The 24,146-nt window shown below is 47.5% G+C and overlaps 2 protein-coding genes across 2 annotated transcripts; both read left to right on the top strand.

Annotated features, from left to right (window-relative positions):
• The first annotated feature begins 4,400 nt into the window (after positions 1–4,400).
• On the top strand, positions 4,401–6,192 carry LOC123410038 (pentatricopeptide repeat-containing protein At3g29230-like). The gene has a single exon (XM_045102919.1). The coding sequence runs from the start codon at positions 4,519–4,521 to the stop codon at positions 5,953–5,955; it is 1,437 nt and encodes a 478-aa protein (XP_044958854.1). The 5' UTR covers positions 4,401–4,518; the 3' UTR covers positions 5,956–6,192.
• A 2,363-nt stretch (positions 6,193–8,555) lies between these two features.
• On the top strand, positions 8,556–10,273 carry LOC123409266 (12-oxophytodienoate reductase 1). The gene is made up of 2 exons (XM_045102214.1): positions 8,556–9,003; positions 9,255–10,273. Exons 1-2 carry the CDS (start codon positions 8,664–8,666, stop codon positions 10,019–10,021), a joined length of 1,107 nt encoding a protein of 368 aa, XP_044958149.1. The 5' UTR covers positions 8,556–8,663; the 3' UTR covers positions 10,022–10,273.
• Positions 10,274–24,146: the final 13,873 nt, after the last annotated feature.

Below are 24,146 nucleotides of genomic sequence, written 5' to 3'. Positions count from 1 at the left end.
TACAAAGCAGATGTGTTCAATGTTGCTATAGATCAGCAACTGACTGAGATAAATGATCGCTTTGGTATTCAAAGTACAGAACTCTTGAGACTTTGTGCATCTTTGGATCCAAGGCATGATTCTTTTGACATCTCAAAAATATGTACACTGGTTGAGAAGTTTTATCCCGAGGATTTTTCTAGTCAAGAAAGGGCTCAACTTGAGTCGCAGCTTCCCCATTTTCAGTTGGATGTTTGCAATAATCCAGAGCTGAAATGCTTGTCTTCACTTGCTGATTTGACAGTTGCACTATATAAAATAGGTAAGGCTGCTATTAGGGATGAAAACGGAGCGGAAACGGACGGAACTGAGTGCTATCACATTTGTTTTCATATTGTTTTGCAGAAGTGGAAACGAATACAGAAACCCCGGAAATGAATACGGAAACAGATACTACCGAAAACAGACACGGAGCGAATACAAAGCGGATACAGAAATAGAAGTGGGCGTTGACTAGAACTTTAAAACCCCTTGAATCATAGAGTAATACAGACAACAACAAGAATTAATGACTTGCTAACATGTCTACAAAATAATTTGATTATGTTAGCAACATATCCTAGTATTGTATTAGTACATGACAATTGTGTATAGGGTCTAGCTGAGTACATATATGGTAGTATAAGTTGGGCCATAAATGATCCATTATGCTCATTGTGTCATTGGGTGTTATTTGATGGTTGGGCTACAAAGCAGTCGTAGGCCTATAGTAAAAATGGGAAATTCCATATTCACGGAAACGAAAAGTTCCATTTCCACATATGTTTCATCGGAAAACACTATTCTGTTTTTGTTTCCGTTTTTTGCATTAAAATTTCCATTTCCATTTCCATTTTGCAAATTTCCATTTCCGCTTTCATATTTCCTCTCCGTTTTCATTTTTCCTCCGGAAAACCGGAAAGTTTGCACTCCATTTTCATCCCTAGCTGCTATATACTCAATGGTTGATAGATTATTGCGGTTGGTCATAACTCTTCCAGTGTCAACTTCAACCACCGAGCGAGCTTTCTCGGCCATGAAACTTATCAAGACACGTCTTCGAAGTAGAATGGGAGATGATTATCTTCGGAATTATATGATTGTTTACATTGGTAAGGAAATAGCTGCAAAGATTAGTTCTGATGAGATTATAGAGTTATTCGACACCTGTGGTCGCAAAGCGGAGTTTAAGCTAATAGACATGTAACTTTCTTTCTAAACATCAAACATATATTCGAATATTTATATGGGTTTTCTATAATATATTTTGTAACTTAATATATTACGATATTTATTCACTATGATGGTCGTCGACTTTTTGCCCCCCCATGTTGGAATCCTGGCTCCGCCCCTGGGTGGATCCATAGAGAACTTTGTCGGTGTTAAGCTCGGCTAAATATTTTCAAGGACGAGGTGATCTATGACTACTCGTATGCAGTCTGGAGTTGGAGATTGGCTGCAAAAAGACACCATTGCACGGGAAAAACTTTGAACCAGGTGTGGCGTAAAAATAACAAGACATTGATTAAGGTCAGGAACTTATACGAGCTCCTCGGATACCCGACGTGTGAACTCTTCGGAATTCACCTCGGCGATCCTCAAGATCGAAGAAGGGAGGATTTGTTGAACCATCTTTCAAGAGCGAGGACCGAAAACGATGAACAGTTCGAAAGAACCGAGGAGCGTCCCCAACTTGAAGCCCGGTTCACGGGGCTACTAATGGTGTCCTAGACTAGGGGTTACTCACCACGTCGTCTCCCAACTAGGTGGATCGGGCCAAAAAACCCCATGGTGGCTCACTATTGTGCCACTTCGGATAACCCATGACATATACGAGGAAGATTCCACAAAACTTGATGATGAAGATAAGGGCTCCTCTTCACCGACGTAGCCGACTAGGATTCTTGTTATCCTAGGCGTCTGGTTCATTATATAAGCCGAGGTCATGCTAGTCGATACATTATTATCACACATATATGCAAGATCATAACCCCTAGGGTTTAGCCCACAAACACATGAACTCGAGGTAGATCAACTCTCTAATCGCTACAACATCAGTACAACAAAGATCATGACATAGGGTTTTACCTCCATCGAGAGGGCCCGAACCTGGGTAAAAGCCTCGTGTTCTTTGTCTCTTGTTACCCTCAATCCGATCTTATAGCTCGGACCCCCTACCCAAGATCTGCCGGTTTTGACACCGACACTATTTGGTTCGCGGGATTTGAAAAACACAACAATAGAAAAAGGAAAATGTTGGAATCATGAAGTCGAAGTTGTTTTTTTGTGTCTATAGATTTTTAGAGCATCTCCTCCCCTAAAACAGAGACGATAGTTGTTCGTAGACGCGTCCCTGGACAGGGGAGTCGGTCATCCAATCGTGCACATTAGACATTTGCATACATTTCAAATGGATATTGAACAAATCAAACGATTTTCATGTAACTGAATGATTTTCATTTAAATCAAACCACCTTCATTATCTTTCAACATATTTCGTTAAACAAAAGCGTCATGGAGTTAAGCTAGTCCAAAAATGCATTGGCGCGTGTGCTTCGTGCACATCTATGTGTCACGCACGACGGGTCTCCCGGTCGGACACGGCCACAAGGGCAGCTAACTCGTGCTTCTGTTCACGCCCTCCCACATCGCTCTAGAGCTCGCGATCATGATGAAGGTGTTGCACGAAGGAGGAAAGGAAACGGGTGTGGTGTCGCGCGGATCATGTCGGGTATGGACACATATAAATAGCAGGCGACCAAAGAGTTGGTTGTTTAATGCACACACGAAAATTGGGTTTTTGATCGTCACATATGTTTAATGCCCGTAAACAGGTGGACGAGCCTGATTGCATCCGCAAATTTTTGACAAATCACTCTAGCTGATGGTTTGTTCCGGGCTGAGCAGTTGTTGTATTATGTTGTATATATCTTTATTTTTTGACTTAATAAAATGGACAAAGCTTATAGAAAGTGTTAGGATAATTTTTGAAATCTTAACGAAGAAACGCAACAAAGGCAAAATTCAACATGACACTGTGCAAAGTTGTAAAGTATTTTGATGAGAGCATCTACATCCGGACGCCTCAAACGACCCCTCATACATGTGCGGACGTACCGATCAGTGACTGGACAAGGAAGAAAGAAAAAACCTAACCGGATCTCTCATATCATCCCTATACTCCCGGGCTGTCCACGAACCCTTATATCAATCTCAAATATAGAGAGGATATAAGGGCTCGTGGACGCGTCCGGGCGCGCCTCGTTAGTCCGCCAGATAGGACGTGACTACATCCTGAATCACCTTTTTCTTTTTATTCATTTTTTAATTTCTCTATTTTTTCTCCACCAATCACGTTCAAGTGACCGGATATTTGAGAAAGAAAATGAAAAGTGTAATTGCATGGATGGATACATAGAGGACACGTTCGGTTACTCACCAGACGCGTTCAGGGACGTTTGGGGGTCATAATTTTATGTCCCTGTAGATGCTATAAATACTGAATTCGACAAACATGCAGCACAAACTAGAGCGGCCAGCCAAGTGCTTGATTGTCAACATGAGAATACTTCATCGCGCCTACCAATAAGAGCAACTTCAACGGCGCGATCCATTTTGTTTGTCGTCGTCCCTTTGAATTCGTGCGGACAAATATGATGGTCCAACACACGGACGCATTGCCAAAACGCGTCCGCTTCACGTGTGTGCCAATCCATTTCTGGCCCAAATTTGCGACCGAAATGCGTTGCCACGGACGCGAAGCGGCACGCGCCCTCTGGGTTTCCGCTGCATCCACACCCACCGGTTGTCCAACTAGCCGCGATCAACTTAATTAATGACAACCACCCTCCATGGGCCCATGCGTCAGCGACCGCGGTCGGTCTTTTTTAATCCGAGCGTGCGGTGGGGTTCGACCTCATGTGCTTCCAGGCCCCCGTCCCCATCTCGCCACCTCTCTGCTCTCTCGTTGGCGACCAAACCTTAGCCAGCAGCCATGTCCGGCTCCGCCCAAAACAAGGGCAAATCTTCCATCGTCTATCCCCGTGCACTGCCCCCGCCGGCGTCTTCCCGTCGACCTTTGGGCTGGTCCAGCGCCGACGCTGAGACCTCACTGGCTCCGACGCCGACGACGAGGACGCCTAGGATAGCATGTAGTTTATTTTTTTAATGTGCAATCAATGTAATGGGACGCGTGGACTCTCACCGGCATTCTTGACCAACTTTAATGTTTAATTTATGTTTGTTTTTATTTTCAGAAATGTTTGTATTTTTTTTATATTTTGTTAAAATAGATCGGACTAGCATTGAACGAATGCGTCGATCCAAATGCGGAAGCGGACGTTGATGTTCGTCGCGCCGGGAGGAAAGCGCTATCCGTTTGGATCGCCGGTTGGAATTGCTCCAAAGTTCAGCGTGTGACGGTTGAGGAAACGGTGGTGTTTGCCAGCACCGGCCAATGGAAATGCAGTTTCCTGCCGAAAAGGAGAGGAGCCACGGCAGATGCAGCCCAGGACGCTGCCGCGCGGCCGCGCCGCCGTCCTGCGCGCGGTCACGGCATGCCGCGGCCGCCGCGAAGAGCAGGCCCTCCACTGCCTCGTCTGCAAGCTGGGCCTCGCCTCCGACGTCGTGCTAGCGACCGCCTTGCTCGCCCGCTACGGCAAGCGCGGCCTCCTGTCTCCCGCCCAGAGGCTGTTCGACGAAATGCCGCGCCGGGACCCGGTCGCCTTCAACGCCATGCTTGCCGCGCTCGGCGCCTCCGGGAGCGCGGCCGACGCGCGGAGGCTGTTCGACGGAATGCCGGAGCCGGACAGGACCCCCGCCTCCTGGAACACCATGCTCACGTGCTACTGCAGGGCCGGCGACCTCGCCTCCGCCAGGGCGGTCTTTGAGGCGAGCCTGCGCGCGAGGATGAGCAGCGTCGTGTCGTGGAACGCGATGATCCACGGGTACTGCAATGCCGGGCGGATGGACGCTGCCCGGGAGCTGTTCGACCGTATGGGCTCCTCGCTGCGGGACGCCGTCACGTATAACACGATGATGGCCGGGTATTTGCGCCGGGGTGACCCTGCCGCCACCATCGCGATGTTCCGCCGGCTGACGCATCAGCAGGATCAGCAGACGCCGAGGCCCACCGCGGTCACCATTGCCACCGTGGTGACGGCTTGCACGCAGGCGGGGGACTTCGCGTTTGGCCGGGCGGTCCATCTCTCCACCCGGCAGCTGCTGGGGACGAGCACGGACGCCGTGCTGAGCAACGCCCTCATGGACATGTACTTCAAGTGCGGGAGCGTGGACCGCGCGCTCGAGGTCTTGAGCACCATGCCGGGCGCGCCCAACCTCTTCTGCTGGAACACGGTGATCGCGGGGCTAGGCAGGAACGGCCGCGGCGAGGACGCCGTCAGGGCGTTCCGCGACATGGCGGAGACGAGCAAGAAGAGAAACGAGGTCAAGCCGGACTCCGTGACGTTCGTGGCGGTCCTGTCGGCGTGCAGCCACTCCGGCCTGGTTGCGGAGGGCCGGGAGCTCTTCGCCGAGATGCTGCCGGCCCACGGGGTGGCTCCCGGGGCGGAGCACTACGGCTGCATGGTGGACCTGCTGTGCCGCGCGGGGCTGCTCGGCGAGGCCGTGCGGCTCGTGCGGACGATGCCCGTCCGGCCCAACGCCAAGGTCCTGGGGTGCCTCCTGCTCCACGCGCGCAGCTCGGGGGACGGCGTCGCGGCGAGTGAGTGGGCGGCGCAGCGGATCGCGGAGCTGGACGACCGCGACGGCGCCGCGTACGGGCTGTCCAACCTGTACGCGTCGCTGCAGAGGTGGGATCACGTCGAGAGGCACCGGAGCGGGCTGGTGAGAGCGACCGTGGCGAGCGGCAAGGAGCCTGGCCGGACTAGCTACGATCCCCACGTACGCGGCACCGACACGGCGACATTCGATTCTTAACCTGCTGCTAGTACTATACGATTTCTAGGCTCGCATAAACTGCACAGTATATTATGACGGCGGTGACTGTGAGCCCCAACGTCTGCAGTGACGTTGGCGCGATGTAAGCATGTGCGGTAGCACTCAACGCACGGGAACCTTCCCGTGTCTTCTTCCCGTAATGTGTAAAGTCTATTAAAACACACTCAAATCGCATCAGTGTACATCTAAAATCAACAGGGCGATCCATTTTGTCCACCTACGTTTGTTTGATTTCATACGGATAAAAAGTTAATCTAACACGTCGATCTAAACGGGCGTGCGTCCGCTTTTCGTCCGCCTACCGATCCATTTCTGGTTCAATTTTGAGTTTGATTTAGGTCGCCGCACACACAAAGCGGACACGGACGACGCGTGCTTTCTCCATCTCTGGTCCGCCCGTCGGTGGCACATTGGTCGTTCTCGACCCCTACCGACAGCGCCGACAGCTAGCCCTCGCCTCGCTCCCAGCCCCGTCGTCGACGTCGCCCAGTTCCAGCGCCTCCTCCCGTCCCTCCCCTACACCTAACCACGCCGCCGGCCGCATAGTCGCCCGGGCCACCGCAACTTCCCCGACCCCAATCCGTCGTCGCCGGTCAGCTTCGTCGTTCGTCAGTTTGCCTCAAGGTATAAATGGACTGTGCCGACGAGTTTTTTTTTTCATATTGTTCTGTACGACTTGGACGATTCCTCATCCGACGATGAGGAGATGCTGCTTGTCGTGTTGGTCCATGACCACCTTAATAGGCAACGACTGTTGTTTCGAGGCTCGATTCCGGGGCATGTTCCGGCGTTGAATCACAACGGAGAGAGCGGCCACTTCCTTCTATGGAAGGATTACTTTGACACAAGCAACCCTCTGTTCAAACATCAAAAAATCCGGCGTCGTTTTTGTATGGCTAGGCATGTTTTCAACTGGATTCAAGAGGGGGTGGTCGGATATGATGACTACTTCGAGTGCAAAGAGGATGCCATTGGAAAAATCGGCTTCTCGTCTTATCAGAAATGCAATGCACTTAAGTCATCCGGATGCTTGCTTACGGAGTATCCGGTGATCTTATTGATGGGTACATCCGTATGAGTGAGTCTACGTGCATAGAGTCGTTGTACATATTCTACAAGGTTGTGGTTGTACTGTTTGGCCTTGAGTACTTGAGAGAGCCGACTGTTGCAGACACAGCCCGCTTGTTGGCGACCAATGCTAGCCGGGGCTTCCGAGGGATGCTTGGCAGCATAGACTGCATGCACTGGGAGTGGAAGAACTGCTCTTGTGCTTGGCAAGGCCAGTACAAGGGTCATGTCAAGGCTTGCACTGTCATACTTGAAGCTGTTGCCTCTCAAGATCTCTGGATCTGGCACTCTTTCTTTGACATGGCCGGATCACACAATGATATCAACGTGCTTCAACGTTCGTCGGTGTTTGCAAGGCTTGCCGAAGGCAAAAGCTCGCCGGTCAATGTTAACATCAACGGTCACAACTATAACAAATGATACTATCTAGCTGACGGAATCTATCCACAGCGGAGCACTATTGTGAAGACAATCTCCAACCGTGTCGGAAAGAAGAGGAAAAGATTTGCCCAAGAGCAAGAGAGTGCTAGAAAGGATGTCGAGCGTACCTTTGGTGTTCTGCAATCTCGATGAGGCATAATTCGGTATCCTGCTAGAACTTGGAGCATCAAGAAGTTATGGAAAGCGATGTCTGCTTGTGTGATCATGCATAATATGATCGTAGCGGATGAGCGCCCGGAACATCTCCACGATCCAGGGTTTGAGTTTTGGATGACAATGTGGTGCCTCAGCATGACGGAGAAGCGACATCGTTTGCACAATTCATCCAATTTCATCATGAAATGCGTGATTTCGAAAGTCATATGAAGTTGCAAGATCATTTGTTGAGCACATGTGAGATCATGTTGGCAATCAATAGGTGTATCTTGTAGACAATTTAATTTTTATTGGGCTTATAAAACTTTATTATATTTTATTTTTGATAATAAAACCGTGCTATATCATTAGCTTTTAAAAATATGCAAAATGTTTGTATTTGTTAAAACCGACGGCTAGCCGGACACGCGAACAAATATAGATCGGCGTGTTGACCGTGTTGTCAACTTAAATCATGAACCGGGCGGATACAGAGCCGGCGGACGACCCAAATGAACGAAACACACAAAATCACCGTTCGTTTGAATCGACCGGTTGAAGTTGCTTTAACTAGCCGATCTAGAAGAAAAAAAAACTTGCTGCGCTATGCGTGAGATTTCGTTCTTGCGAAGTGAGCGCCAGCATGCCAGAAGTCTACGATACCTGTTGATGAATCACAATCGGCACCGACCCGCTGGTACTTTTGGAGGATCGATGACCACACATTTGATTGGTGTGCGAATGGAACACGGCCACATACAATGCATCTTTCTCCCGCTGCGTGGTTCACAGAGGATGACGGGGAGGGTGACGAGCTCGGGGAAATGGGAACAGACCAACTGGTCAAACAAAGGCCACAATATGTGCCCGCAAGGAAAGACAAGCGGCGCTCGATGCCACACGGCCACCAGCATCTATAAATATACAACCAGGCCCTCAGCCTATTCAGCCAGACATACAGAAGTACAGAGCTCAGAAGCAAGAAACAGAGCAAGTCGCTAGTGATTCCTCTGCAAGTCGGCATCCAGTTTGCACAAGAGAAGATGGTGGCCAAGGAGGCGATCCCGCTGCTGACGCCCCACAAGATGGGGCAGTTCGAGCTCTCCCACCGGGTGGTGCTCGCGCCGCTCACGAGGTGCCGCTCCTATGCCAACGTGCCCCAGCCGCACGCGGCGGTGTACTACTCGCAGCGGGCCACCAAGGGCGGCCTGCTCATCGCGGAGGCCACCGGCGTGTCCGCCACCGCGCAGGGGTACCCGGAGACCCCCGGCATCTGGACGCAGCAGCAGGTCGACGCCTGGAAGCCCATCGTCGACGCCGTCCACCGCAAGGGCGCTCTCTTCTTCTGCCAGATTTGGCATGTCGGCAGGGTCTCCACGAACGGTAAGTTAGCAGTCCAAGTTATTTTTCTGCGAGGGAAGAATCTACTATGCTATTGTGCGTTGTAAACAGTACTGCATGTTGTCATTATAATCTGTTTTGTTACGCAAACAAAACAGATTTACTTGATCCTTTTCCTATGCAATTACGCATGTAGGCATCCATGTTATTTTGTGCTGGTAAACTATTTGATCCGAATGATTGATTAATTGTTACTTATCTTGCTCTCTGTTTATATGTCTGAACCAAAACAGATTTCCAGCCGGACAAACAGGCGCCGATCTCAAGCACTGACAAGCAGATAACTCCCGATGCCGAGCCCGGCATGGTCTATTCCAAGCCCCGACAACTTCGAACGGACGAGATACCTTTGATCGTCGATGACTTTAGACGCGCTGCCCGGAACGCCATCGAGGCAGGGTTCGACGGCGTGGAGATCCACGGAGCACACGGGTACCTATTGGAGCAGTTCATGAAAGACAGCTCCAATGATCGCACCGATGAGTATGGTGGAAGCCTCGAAAACCGATGCCGCTTTGCAGTGGAGGTAATTGATACTATCGTCAATGAGATTGGTGCGGATCGTGTAGGAATCAGGTTATCTCCATTCGTGGACTACATGGACTGCTTCGACTCCAATCCACATGCACTCGGAATGTACATGGTGCAACAACTCAACAAGCATCAAGGATTTGTCTATTGCCACATGGTAGAACCCCGAATGGCCATTGTGGATGGCCGCAGGCAGATACCCCACAGGCTCTTGCCCTTCAAGAAAGCATTCAACGGCACGTTCATTGCCGCTGGAGGGTATGATCGAAAGGAAGGCAACAAAGTGGTGGCCGACGGCTATGCTGATCTTGTTGCTTACGGAAGGATCTTTCTTGCTAATCCAGATTTGCCTAAGAGATTTGAGTTCGACGCTCCTTTGAACAAGTACGACCGCAACACCTTCTACACGCAGGATCCTATCATTGGCTACACAGACTATCCTTTCCTTGATGGCTCGAACGCTGAATAGTTCATCTGCTCAACTATAGTTAATGATTTGCTTGGTTTATATAATTGTAATAATTTTTTCTCCGGTATGTATATGCACGGGCATGTGTAGTGTATCATTTCCACAAACAATTTACTTATGTACTCCCATGTAATGCCAATATGTGAAGATTTTTTTTTAAAATTGATTATTTAGAGATATTCATGTAGTGATAAGTATATGCATGTGTTGGAAATATGCCCTGGAGGCAATGATAAATTAGTTATTATTATATTTCTTTGTTCATGATAATCGTTTATTATCCATGCTATAATTGTATTGATTGGAAACACAATTACATGTGTGGATACATAGGCAAAACACTGTCCCTAGTAAGCCTCTAGTTGACTAGCTCGTTGATAAAAGATGGTCAAGGTTTCCTGACCATAGACAAGTGTTGTCACTTGATAACGGAATCACATCATTAGAAGAATCATGTGATGGACTAGACCCAAACTATGAACGTAGCATATTGATCGTGTATTTTATTGCTATTGTTTTCTGCGTGTCAAGTATTTATTCCTATGACCATGAGATCATATAACTCATTGACACCGGAGAAATACCTTGTGTGCATCAAACGTCACAACGTAATTGGGTGACTATAAAGGTGTTCTACAGGTATCTCCGAAGGTGTCCGTTGAGTTAGTATGGATCAAGACTGGGATTTATCATTCCGTGTGACGGAGAGGTATCTCGGGGCCCACTCAGTAATACAACATCAAACACAAGCCTTGCAAGCAATGTGACTGAGTGCAAGTCACGTGATTTTGTATTATGGAACGAGTAAAGAGACTTGCCGGTAACGAGATTGAAATAGGTATGCGGATACGGACGATCAAATCTCGGGCAAGTAACATACCGAAGGACAAAGGGAATGACATACGGGATTATATGAATCCTTGACACTGAGGTTCAACCGATAACATCTTCGGAGAATATGTAGGATCCAATATGGGCATCCAGGTCCCGCTATTGGATATTGACCGAGGAGTCTCTCGGGTCATGTCTACATAGTTCTCGAATCCGCAGGGTCTGCACACTTAAGGTACGACGATGTTTTAGTATAGTTGTGTTATATGTGTGGTTACCGAATGTTGTTTGGAGTCTCGGATGAGATCACGGACGTCACGAGGGTTTCCGGAATGGTCCGGAAACAAATATTGATATATAGGATGGTTTCATTTGGTCACTGAAAAGTTTCGGACAATTCCGGCAGTGTACCGGGAGTGACGAATGGGTTCCGGGAGTTCACCGGGAGGGGCCCACCCAGCCGGGAGTGAGCCCAAGGCACTAGGGTAGCGCCACAAGTCCTTAGTGGGCTGGTGGAGTCAGCCCAAGGGTCCCATGGCGCCACATAAGAAAATACCAAAGGAAAATAAAAGAAAAAGGGAAAGAGGGAGGTGGGAAGGAAGAGCAGGACTCCTCCTTCCCAAACCGAACTAGAGGAGGAGTCCTCCTCCTCCCTTGGCCGGCGCACCCTTGAGGCCTTGTACCTCAAGGCTAGCCCTCCCCTCCCTCCTACATATATTGGTGGTTTAGGGCTGATTTGAGACACAACTTTGCCACGTGCAACTCTAGCCTATACCACACAGTTTCACCTCTAGATCGGATTTCCACGGAGCTGGGCGGAGCCCTGCAGGAGTAGATCACACCACCATTGGAGCACCGTCACGCTGCCAGAGAACTCATCTACTTCTCCGTCTTGCTTGCTGGATCAAGAAGGCCGAGATCATCGTCGAGCTGTACGTGTAATGAACGCGGAGGTGCCGTCCGTTCGGCGCTAGATCGGAACGGATCGTGGGACGGATGGCGGGACGGTTGGAGGGACGTGAAGACGTTCCACTACATCAACTGCGTTTCTTAACGCTTCCCGCTGTGCGATCTACAAGGGTACGTAGATCAAAATCTCCACTCGTAGAGGGGCATCGCCATGATAGGTCTTCGTGTGCGTAGGAATTTTTTTTGTTTCCCATGCAACGTTCCCCAACAGTGGCATCATGAGCTAGGTTCATGCGTAGATGTTATCTCGAGTAGAACACAAAAGGTTTTGTGGACGGTGATGTTGGATTTGCTGCCCTCCTTAGTCTTTTCTCGATTCAGCGGTATTGTTGGATTGAAGCGGCCCGGACCGACATAACTCGTACGCTTACGAGAGACTGGTTTCATCGATTGACATGCAACCTCGTTGCATAAAGATGACTGGTGGGTGCCTGTTTCTTCAACTTTAGTTGAATTGGTTTTGACCGAGGCGGTCCTTGGAGAGAGGTTAAATAGCAATTTGCACATCTCCTTGTGGTTTTTTGTGTCAGTAATATGCGATCATACTAGATACCCATAGCAGCCACGTAAAACATGCAACAACAAATTAGAGGACGTCTAACTTGTTTTTGCAGGGTATGCTTGTGATATGATATGGCCAATGACGTGATGTGATATATTGGATGCATGAGATGATCATGTTGTAATAGTTAATATCGACTTGCACGTCGATGCTACGGCAACCGGCAGGAGCCATAGGGTTGTCTTTAAACTAACGTTTGTGTTTGCAGATGTGTTTACTATATTGCTAGGTCCTAGCTTTAGTAGTAATAGCATAGATAGCACGACAACCTCAATGGCGACACGTTGATGGAGATCATGATGATGGAGATCATGGTGTGGCGCCGGTGACAAGAAGATCATGCCGGTGCTTAAGTGATGGAGATCAAGAAGCACAAGATGATGGCCATATCATGTCACTTATGAATTGCATGTGATGTTAATCCTTTTATGCACCTTATTTTGCTTAGAACGACGGTAGCATTATAAGGTGATCTCTCACTAAAATTCCAAGATGAAATTGTGTTCTCCCCGACTGTGCACCGTTGCGACAGTTTGTCGTTTCGAGACACCACGTGCAGATCGGGTGTGATAGACTGACTAGCATTCTCTGGCAATAGCTAGACGAATGCTTGTTCTCGATTGCTCAACAATTAGAAATTGTCTTGCAATAACCCACCAGCGCGTGGGATCGAGGCAGTTTTCGAGGGTAGAGTATTCAACCCAAATTTGTTGATTCGCCGATTGGAGGTGAGAGGATACTCTCAAGTATTAGCAGCTGAATGTGTCAGATTCAACCACACCTGAAATATTAATATCTGCAAGCAAAGTAGTAACAGCGAAGTAGCAGTAGTAATGACAGCAACAGCAACAGTAGTAACAGCAGCAGAGCAAAACAAATAACAACAGCAGTGGGACAAACTCGTAGGCAATGGGTCGGTGATTTGTTTGGATGATATTCATCATGCAACAGCTATAACACGGAGAGATATGTGGCTAGCTCCCGTTCGTCAATGTGATGTAGGCATGCATTCCGTATGTCGTCATACGTGCTTAGGGAAAAGAACTTGCATGACATCTATTGTCCATCCCTCCCGTGGCAACGGGGTCCAAAAGGAAACTACGGGATATTAAGGTTCTCCTTTTAATAAAGAACCGGACCAACGCATTAGCACTTGGTGAACACATGAACTCCTCAAACTATGGTCATCACCGGGAGTGGTTCCGGTTATTGTCACTCCGGGGTTGCCGGATCATAACACATAGTAGGTAACTACAATTTGCAAGATCGGATCTAAAACACACATATATTGGTGACAACATAATAATTTCAGATCTGAAATCATGGCACTCGGGCCCTAGTGACAAGCATTAAGCATGGCAAAGTAGTAGCAACATCAATCTCAGAACATAGTGGATACTAGGGATCAATCCCCGTCAAAACTAACTCGATTACATGATAGATCTCATCCTACTCATCACCGCCCAGTGAGCCTACGAATAGATTACTCACGAACGACGAAGAGCCTCATGGAATTGGAGAGGGAAGAAGGTTGATGATGACGATGGCGACAATTTCCCCTCTCCGGAGCCCAAAACGGACTCCAGATCTGCCCTCCAGATGAAGAACAGGATGTGGCGGCGCCTCCGTATCACAAACGCGATGAAATCTTCTCTCTTGATTTTTCTGGGACGAAAGTGAACTTATAGAGCTGAGATTGGGGGCGGCAGAGCCACGTGGGCCCCACAAGCTTGCCAGCCGCCACCAGGGGGGTGGCGGCTACACGGCTTGTGCCTCACTGGCCCACCTCCTCCGGTGGATCTTTGCGCAGGTATTTTTCATATTTTCCAGAAATATTCTCCGTAAATTTTCAGGACGTTCTGAGAACTTTCATTTCTGCACAAAAACAACACCAAGGCAATTCTGTTGAAAACAACGTCAGTCCAGGTTAGTTCCATTCAAATCATGCAAATTAGAGTCCAAAACAAGGGCAAAAGAGTTTGGAAAAGTAGATATGATGGAGACGTATCAACTCCCCCAAACTTAAAACCTTGTTTGTGTTGGGGAACGTCGCATGGGAAACAAAATTTTCCTACGCGCACGAAGACCTATCATGGTGATGTCCATCTACGAGAGGGGATATTCGATCTACGTACCCTTGTAGATCACACAGAAGAAGCGTTAAGAAACGCGGTTGATGTAGTGGAACGTCCTCACGTCCCTCGATCCGCCCCGCGAACCGTCCCGCGATCCGTCCCACGATCTAGTGCCGAACGGACGACACCTCCGCGTTCAGCACACGTACAGCTCCACGATGATCTCGGCCTTCTTGATCCAGCAAGAGAGACGGAGAGGTAGCTGAGTTCTCCGGCAGCGTGACGGCGCTCCGGAGGTTGGTGGTGATCTAATCTCAGCACGGCTCCGCCCGAGCTCCGCAGAAACGCGATCTAGAGGTAAAACCGTGGAGGTATGTGGTCGGGCTGCCGTGGCAAAGTTGTCTCAAATCAGCCCTAAAACCTCCGTATATATAGGTGGGAGAGGGGGGCCTTGCCTTGGGGCTCAAGGAGCCCCAAGGGGGTCGGCCGAGCCAAGTTGGGGAGTCCTCCCCTTCCAAACCGAATCCAACTAGGTTTGGAAGGAGGAGTCCATCCCCTTTTTCCCACCTTCCCTTTTTTTCCCTTTTTCTCTTTGATTTTCTTACTATGGCGCATAGGGCCTTCTTGGGCTGTCCCACCGGCCCACCAAGGGCTGGTGCGCCACCCCCAAGGCCTATGGGCTTCCCCGGGGTGGGTTGCCCCCCCCCGATGAACACCCGGAACCCATTCGTCATTCCCGGTAACTCCGAAAACCTTCCGGTAATCAAATGAGGTCATCCTATATATCAATCTTCATTTCCGGACCATTCTGGAAACTCTCGTGACGTCCGTGATCTCATCCGGGACTCCGAACAACATTCGGTAACCAACCATATAACTCAAATACGCACAAAACAATGTCGAACCTTAAGTGTGCAGACCCTGCGGGTTCGAGAACTATGCAGACATGACCCGAGTGACTCCTCGGTCAATATCCAATAGCGGGACCTGGATTCCCATATTGGATCCCACATATTCTACGAAGATCTTATCGTTTGAACCTCAGTGCCAAGGATTCATATAATCCCGTATGTCATTCCCTTTGTCCTTCGGTATGTTACTTGCCCGAGATTCGATCGTCAGTATCCACATACCTATTTCAATCTCGTTTACCGGCAAGTCTCTTTACTCGTTCCGTAATACAAGATCCCGCAACTTACACTAAGTCACATTGCTTGCAAGGCTTGTGTGTGATGTTGTATTACCGAGTGGGCCCCGAGATACCTCTCCGTCACACGGAGTGACAAATCCCAGTCTCGATCCATACTAACTCAACGAACACCTTCGGAGATACCTGTAGAGCATCTTTATAGTCACCCAGTTACGTTGCGATGTTTGATACACACAAAGCATTCCTCCGGTGTCAGTGAGTTATATGATCTCATGGTCATAGGAACAAATACTTGACACGCAGAAAACAGTAGCAACAAAATGACACGATCAACATGCTACGTCTATTAGTTTGGGTCTAGTCCATCACGTGATTCTCCTAATGACGTGATCCAGTTATCAAGCAACAACACCTTGTTCATAATCAGAAGACGCTGACTATCTTTGATCAACTGGCTAGCCAACTAGAGGCTTGCTAGGGACAGTGTTTTGTCTATGTATCCACACATGTATATAAGTCTTCATTCAATACAATTATAGCATGGATAATAAACAATTATCTTTATACAGGAATTATAATAATAACTGTATTTATTATTGCCTCTAGGGCATAATTCCAACAGTCTCCCACTTGTACTAGAGTCAATAATCTAGCCCTCACATCATCATGCGAATTACATTGTAATAAATCTAACACCCATACAGTTTTGGTGTTGACCATGCTTTGCCCGTGGAAGAGGTTTAGTCAGCGGGTCTGCTACATTCAGATCCGTGTGCACTTTGCATATATTTACGTCCTCCCCTTCGACGTAGTCGCGAATGAGGTTGAAGCGTCGTTTGATGTGTCTGGTCTTCTTGTGAAACCGTGGTTCCTTTGCTAAGGCAATGGCACCCGTGTTGTCACAGAACAAGGTTATTGGATTCAGTGATCTTGGCACCACTCCAAGATCCGTCATGAACTGCTTCATCCAGACACCCTCCTTAGCCGCCTTCGAGGCAGCCATGTACTCCGCTTCACATGTAGAATCTGCTACGACGCTTTGCTTGGAACTGCACCACCTTACCGCACCCCCATTAAGAATAAATACGTATCCGGTCTGCGACTTAGAGTCGTCCGGATCTGTGTCAAAGCTTGCATCGACGTAACCCTTTACGGCGAGCTCTTCGTCACCTCCATACACGAGAAACATCTCCTTAGTCCTTTTCAGGTACTTCAGGATATTCTTGACCGCCGTCCAGTGGTCCACTCCTGGATTACTCTGGAACCTGCCTGCCATACTTATGGCCAGGCTAACATCCGGTCTAGTGCACAACATTGCATACATGATAGAACCTATGGCTGAAGCATAGGGGACGGTGCTCATATGCTCTCTATCCTCATCAGTTGCTGGGCACTGAGTCTTACTCAATCTCGTACCTTGTAAAACTGGCAAGAACCCTTTCTTGGACTGTTCCATTTTGAACCTCTTCAAAACTTTATCAAGGTATGTGCTTTGTGAAAGTCCTATCAGGCGTTTTGATCTATCCGTGTAGATCTTAATGCCTAGAATGTAAATAGCTTCTCCTAGGTCCTTCATAGAGAAACTTTTATTCAAGTAATCCTTTATGCTATCCAAAAACTCTACGTTGTTTCCAATCAGCAATATGTCATCCACATATAATATTAGAAACGCCACAGAGCTCCCACTCACTTTCTTGTAAATACAAGATTCTCCAACCACTTGTATAAACCCAAATGGTTTGATCACCTCATCAAAGTGTTTGTTCCAACTCCGAGATGCTTGCACCAGTCCATAAATGGATCGCTGGAGCTTGCACACCTTGTTAGCATTCTTAGGATCGACAAAACCTTCGGGTTGCATCATATACAATTCTTCCTTAAGGAAACAGTTAAGGAACGCCGTTTTGACATCCATCTGCCAGATTTCATAATCGAAAAATGCAGCTATTGCTAACATGATTCTGACGGACTTAAGCATCGCTACGGGTGAGAATGTCTCATCGTAGTCAACTCCTTGAGCTTGTGAAAAACTCTTTGCCACAAGTCGAGCTTTATAAACGGTCACATTGCCGTCAGCGTCTGTCTTCTTCTTAAAGATCCATTTGTTCTGAATAGCCTTGCGGCCCTCAGGCAGTACTTCCAAAGTCCACACTTTGTTCTCATACATGGATCCTATCTCGGACTTCATGGCCTCTAGCCATTTGTTGGAATCTGGGCCCACCATTGCTTCTTCATAATTTGCAGGTTCATTGTTGTCTAACAACATGATTGACAAAACGGGATTACCATACCACTCTGGAGCAACACGTGGTCTCGTCGACCTGCGTGGTTTGACAGGAACTTGAACCGGAGTTTCATGATCATCATCATTAACTTCCTCCTCAACCGGCATCGCAACGATAGAGGTTTCCCCTTGCCCTGCGCCACCATCTAGAGGGATGAGAGGTTCAACAACCTCATCAAGTTCTATCTTCCTCCCACTCAATTCTCTCGAGAGAAACTCCTTCTCGAGAAAAGCTCCGGTTTTAGCAACAAACACTTTGCCCTCGGATTTGAGATAGAAGGTGTACCCAACTGTCTCTTTTGGGTAACCTATGAAGATGCACTTTTCCGCTTTGGGTTCCAGCTTTTCAGGCTGAAGCTTTTTGACATAAGCATCACATCCCCAAACTTTAAGAAACGACAACTTTGGCCTTTTGCCATACCACAGTTCGTATGGTGTCGTCTCAACGGATTTTGATGGTGCCCTATTTAAAGTGAATGCAGCTGTGTTTAATGCATAACCCCAAAACGATAACGGCAAATCGGTAAGAGACATCATAGATCGCACCATCTCTAATAAAGTACGATTACGACGTTCGGACACACCATTACGCTGTGGTGTTCCAGGCGGTGTCAACTGTGAAACAATTCCACATTGTCTTAAGTGAGCACCAAACTCAAAACTCAGATATTCACCCCCACGATCAGACCGTAGGAACTTGATCTTCTTGTTACGATGATTTTCAACTTCACTCTGAAATTGCTTGAACTTTTCAAATGTTTCAGACCTGTGCTTCATTAAGTAGACATAACCATATCTACTCAAATCGTCAGTGAAGGTGAGAAAATAACGATATCCGCCGCGTGCCTCTATGCTCATCGGACCGCACACATCGGTATGTATGATTTCCAACAAGTCACTGGCACGCTCCATTGTTCCGGAGAACGGAGTTTTAGTCATCTTGCCCATGAGGCATGGTTCGCACGTGTCAAGTGAATCAAAGTCAAGTGACTCCAAAAGTCCATCGGCATGGAGTTTCTTCATGCGTTTTACACCAATATGACCTAAGCGGCAGTGCCACAAAAATATGGCGCTATCATTGTTAACTCTAACTCTTTTGGTCTGAATGTTATGTATATGTGTATCACTATCAAGATTCAATATGAACAATCCTCTCACATTGGGTGCATGACCATAAAAGATGTTACTCATAGAAATAGAACAACCATTATTCTCTGACTTAAAAGAGTAATCGTCTCGCAATAAACAAGATCCAGATATAATGTTCATGCTCAACGCAGGCACTAAATAACAATTATTCAAGTTCATAACTAATCATGATGGTAACTGAAGTGAAACTGTGCCGACGGCGATTGCATCAACCTTGGAACCATTTCCTACGCGCATCATCACTTCATCTTTCGCCAGCCTTCGTCTATTCCGCAGTTCCTGTTTCGAGTTGCAAATATGAGCAACAGAACCGGTATCGAATACCCAGGCACTACTACGAGAGCCGGTTAAGTACACATCAATAACATGTATATCAAATATACCTGATTTTTCTTTGGCCGCCTTCTTATCAGCCAGATACTTGGGGCAGTTGCGCTTCCAGTGACCCATACCCTTGCAATAGTAGCACTCTGTTTCAGGCTTAGGTCCAGCTTTGGGTTTCTTCGTCGGATTGGCAACAGGCTTGCCGCTCTTCTTTGAATTACCCTTCTTGCCTTTGCCGTTTCTCTTGAAACTAGTGGTCTTAGTCACCGTCAACATTTGATGCTCTTTACGGAGTTCAGACTCTGCGACTTTCAGCATTTGAAACAACTCGCCGGGTGACTTGTTCATCCCTTGCATGTTGTAGTTCAACACAAAGCCCTTATAGCTTGGCGGCAGTGATTGAAGGATTCTGTCAGTGATAGCCTCTTGCGGGAGTTCAATCCCCAGCTCAGCTAGACGGTTTGAGTACCCACACATTTTGAGCACATGTTCACTGACAGACGAATTCTCCTCCATCTTGCAAGCATAGAATTTATCGGAGGTCTCATACCTCTCGATCCGGGCGTTCTTCTGAAAGATAAAATTCAACTCCTGGAACATCTGATATGCTCCATGACGCTCAAAGCGACGTTGAAGTCCCGGTTCTAAGCCATACAAGACTGCACATTGAACTACTGAGTAGTCCTCCTTACGTGTTAACCAAGCGTTCTTAACATCCTGGTCAGCCGTAGCGGGTGGTTCATCTCCTAGCGCAGCATTAAGGACATAATCCTTCTTCCCAGCTTGTAAGATTAGCTTAAGATTACGAGTCCAGTCTACAAAGTTGCTTCCATCATCTTTCAACTTACCTTTCTCTAGGAACGTATTAAAATTTAGGGTGACTGTCGCGTGAGCCATGATCTACAACACAAATATATTCAAAGTGGACTTAGACTATGTTCAAGATAATTAGAGTTTAACTTAATCAAATTACTTGCTAAACTCCCACTCAAAAAGTACATCTCTCCAGTCATGTGAGTGGTTCATGACCCACTTATACTAGCTCAAGTCCGATCATCACGTGAGTTGAGTATAGTTTCAGTGGTAAGCATCCCTATGCTAATCATATCATCTATATGATGCATGATCGACCGTTCGGTCTCATGTGTTCCGAGGCCATGTCTGCACATGCTAGGCTCGTCAAGCTTAACCCGAGTGTTCCGCGTGTGCAACTGTTTTGCACCCGTTGTATGTGAACGTTGAGTCTATCACACCCCATCATCACGTGGTGTCTCGAAACAACGAACTGTAGCAACGGTGCATAGTCGGGGAGAACACAATTTCGTCTTGAAATTTTAGTGAGAGATCACCTCATAATGCTACCGTCGTTCTAAGCAAAATAAGGTGCATAAAAGGATTAACATCACATGCAATTCATAAGTGACATGATATGGCCATCATCATGTGCTCCTTGATCTCCATCACCAAAGCACCGACACGATCTTCTTGTCACTGACGCCACACCATGATCTCCATCAACGTGTCGCCATCGGGGTTGTCGTGCTACTCATGCTATTACTACTAAAGCTACATCCTAGCAAAATAGTAAACGCATGTGCAAGCACAAACGTTAGTTTAAAGACAACCCTATGGCTCCTGCCGGTTGCCGTACCATCGACGTGCAAGTCGATATTATCTATTACAACATGATCATCTCATACATCCAATATATCACATCACGTCGTTGGCCATATCACATCACAAGCATACCCTGCAAAAACAAGTTAGACGTCCTCTAATTTTGTTGTTGCATGTTTTACGTGGTGACCATGGGTATCTAGTAGGATCGCATCTTACTTACGCAAACACCACAACGGAGATATATGAATTGCTATTTAACCTTATACAAGGACCTCCTCGGTCAAATCCGATTCAACTAAAGTTGGAGAAACCGGCACTTGCCAGTCATCTTTGAGCAACGGGGTTACTCGTAGCGATGAAACCAGTCTCTCGTAAGCGTACGAGTAATGTCGGTCCAAGCCGCTTCAATCCAACAATACCGCAGAATCAAGAAAAGACTAAGGAGGGCAGCAAAACGCACATCACCGCCCACAAAAACTTTTGTGTTCTACTCGAGAAGACATCTACGCATGAACCTAGCTCATGATGCCACTGTTGGGGAACGTTGCATGGGAAACAAAATTTTCCTACGCGCACGAAGACCTATCATGGTGATGTCCATCTACGAGAGGGGATATTCGATCTACGTACCCTTGTAGATCGCACAGCAGAAGCGTTAAGAAACGCGGTTGATGTAGTGGAACGTCCTCACGTCCCTCGATCCGCCCCGCGAACCGTCCCGCGATCCGTCCCACGATCTAGTGCCGATCGGACGGCACCTCCGCGTTCAGCACACGTACAACTCGACGATGATCTCGGCCTTCTTGATCCAGCAAGAGAGACAGAGAGGTAGATGAGTTCTCCGGCAGCGTGACGGTGCTCCGGAGGTTGGCGGTGATCTAATCTCAGCAAGGCTCCGCCCGAGCTCCGCAGAAACGCGATCTAGAGGTAAAACCGTGGAGGTATGTGGTCGGGCTGCCGTGGCAAAGTTGTCTCAAATCAGCCCTAAAACCTCCGTATATATTGGTGGGAGAGGGGGGGGGGCCTTGCCTTGGGGCTCAAGGAGCCCCAAGGGGGTCGGCCGAGCCAAGGGGGGGAGTCCTCCCCTTCCAAACCGAATCCAACTTGGTTTGGAAGGAGGAGTCCTTCCCCTTTTTCCCACCTTCCCTTTTTTTTTTCCTCTTTGATTTTCTTCCTATGGCGCATAGGGCCTTCTTGGGCTGTCCCACCAGCCCACCAAGGGCTGGTGCGCCACCCCCAAGGCCTATGGGCTTCCCCGGGGTGGGTTGCCCCCCCGGTGAACACCCAGAACCCATTCGTCATTCCCGGTACATTCCCGGTAACTCCGAAAACCTTCCGGTAATCAAATGAGGTCATCCTATATATCAATCTTCGTTTTCGGACCATTACGGAAACCCTCGTGACGTCCGTGATCTCATCCGGGACTCCGAACAACATTCGGTAACCAACCATATAACTCAAATACGCACAAAACAATGTCGAACCTTAAGTGTGCAGACCCTACGGGTTCGAGAACTATGCAGACATGACCCGAGTGACTCCTCGGTCAATATCCAATAGCGGGACCTGGATGCCCATATTGGATCCCACATATTCTACGAAGATCTTATCGTTTGAACCTCAGTGCCAAGGATTCATATAATCCCGTATGTCATTCCCTTTGTCCTTCGGTATGTTACTTGCCTGAGATTCGATCGTCAGTATTCGCATACCTATTTCAATCTCGTTTACCGGCAAGTCGCTTTACTCGTTCCGTAATACAAGATCCCGCAACTTACACTAAGTCACATTGCTTGCAAGGCTTGTGTGTGATGTTGTATTACCGAGTGGGCCCCGAGATACCTCTCCGTCATACGGAGTGACAAATCCTAGTCTCGATCCATACTAACTCAACGAACACCTTCGGAGATACCTGTAGAGCATCTTTATAGTCACCCAATTACGTTGCGACGTTTGATACACACAAAGCATTCCTCCGGTGTCAGTGAGTTATATGATCTCATGGTCATAGGAACAAATACTTGACACGCAGAAAACAGTAGCAACAAAATGACACGATCAACATGCTATGTCTATTAGTTTGGGTCTAGTCCATCACGTGATTCTCCTAATGACGTGATCGAGTTATCAAGCAACAACACCTTGTTCATAATCAGAAGACCCTGACTATCTTTGATCAACTGGCTAGCCAACTAGAGGCTTGCTAGGGACAGTGTTTTGTCTATGTATCCACACATGTATATAAGTCTTCATTCAATACAATTATAGCATGGATAATAAACGATTATCCTGATACAGGAATTATAATAATAACTATATTTATTATTGCCTCTAGGGCATAATTCCAACAGTTTGTCCTTAAGCAACTCAGTTGACAAACTGAGAGAGAAAGAAAAACTTTGACAAACTCTGTTTGATCTTGTTGTTGCAACTATGTCTAACTCATAACCAGAATTTCAGCAAGATCACAAGTTAACCACATAAGCGAGTGACTCAAAGGTCTCACGGTAAACTAATATCAATGGCATAATCAGCTAACGAGCAAATAATAATGAGTTTCAAATACCAACACTTCAATCAAAACAAGCATGAAGCAATATGAATAGGTGGTATCTCGCTAGTTCTTTCTGAGGCCGCAAAACATAAATGCAGAGCACTTTCAAAGATCAAGGGCTGACTAAACATTGTAATTCATAGCAACGAAGATCCAGTCATAGTCATACTCAATATCAATCAAAAGCAAAGCATAAAAATGACAGAGGTGCTCTCTAATTGGTGCTTATAAAAGAGGAGGATGACTCGACAGGAAAATAAATAGACAGACCCTTCGCAGAGGGAAGCATTGATTTGCAGAGGTGCCAGAGCTCAAGCTTTGAAAACAGAGATAATAATTTTGGGTGACATGCTTTCATTGTCAACGCAATGACCAAGAGTTCTCAATATCTTCCACGCTACTCATGCTATAGGCGGTTCCCAAACAGAAAAGTAAAGTTTTAACTCCCCCACCACCAATCAATCACACTCCACGGCTAGCCGAATCCTCGGGTACCGTCCATACTAACATCAATCCGGGGGGAGTCTTGTTTTACAGTTATGTTTTCGATTTAAGCGTGGAACTGGGCATTCCAATTACCGGCCCCTTTCTCGTGAATGACAGTGAA

Source organism: Hordeum vulgare, chromosome 7H (assembly GCF_904849725.1).
Source record: "Hordeum vulgare subsp. vulgare chromosome 7H, MorexV3_pseudomolecules_assembly, whole genome shotgun sequence".
NCBI classification, from domain to species: Eukaryota; Viridiplantae; Streptophyta; class Magnoliopsida; order Poales; family Poaceae; genus Hordeum; species Hordeum vulgare.
The sequence above is the reverse complement of the archived record's forward strand: the minus strand, read 5'-3'. Positions and strand labels throughout refer to the sequence as shown.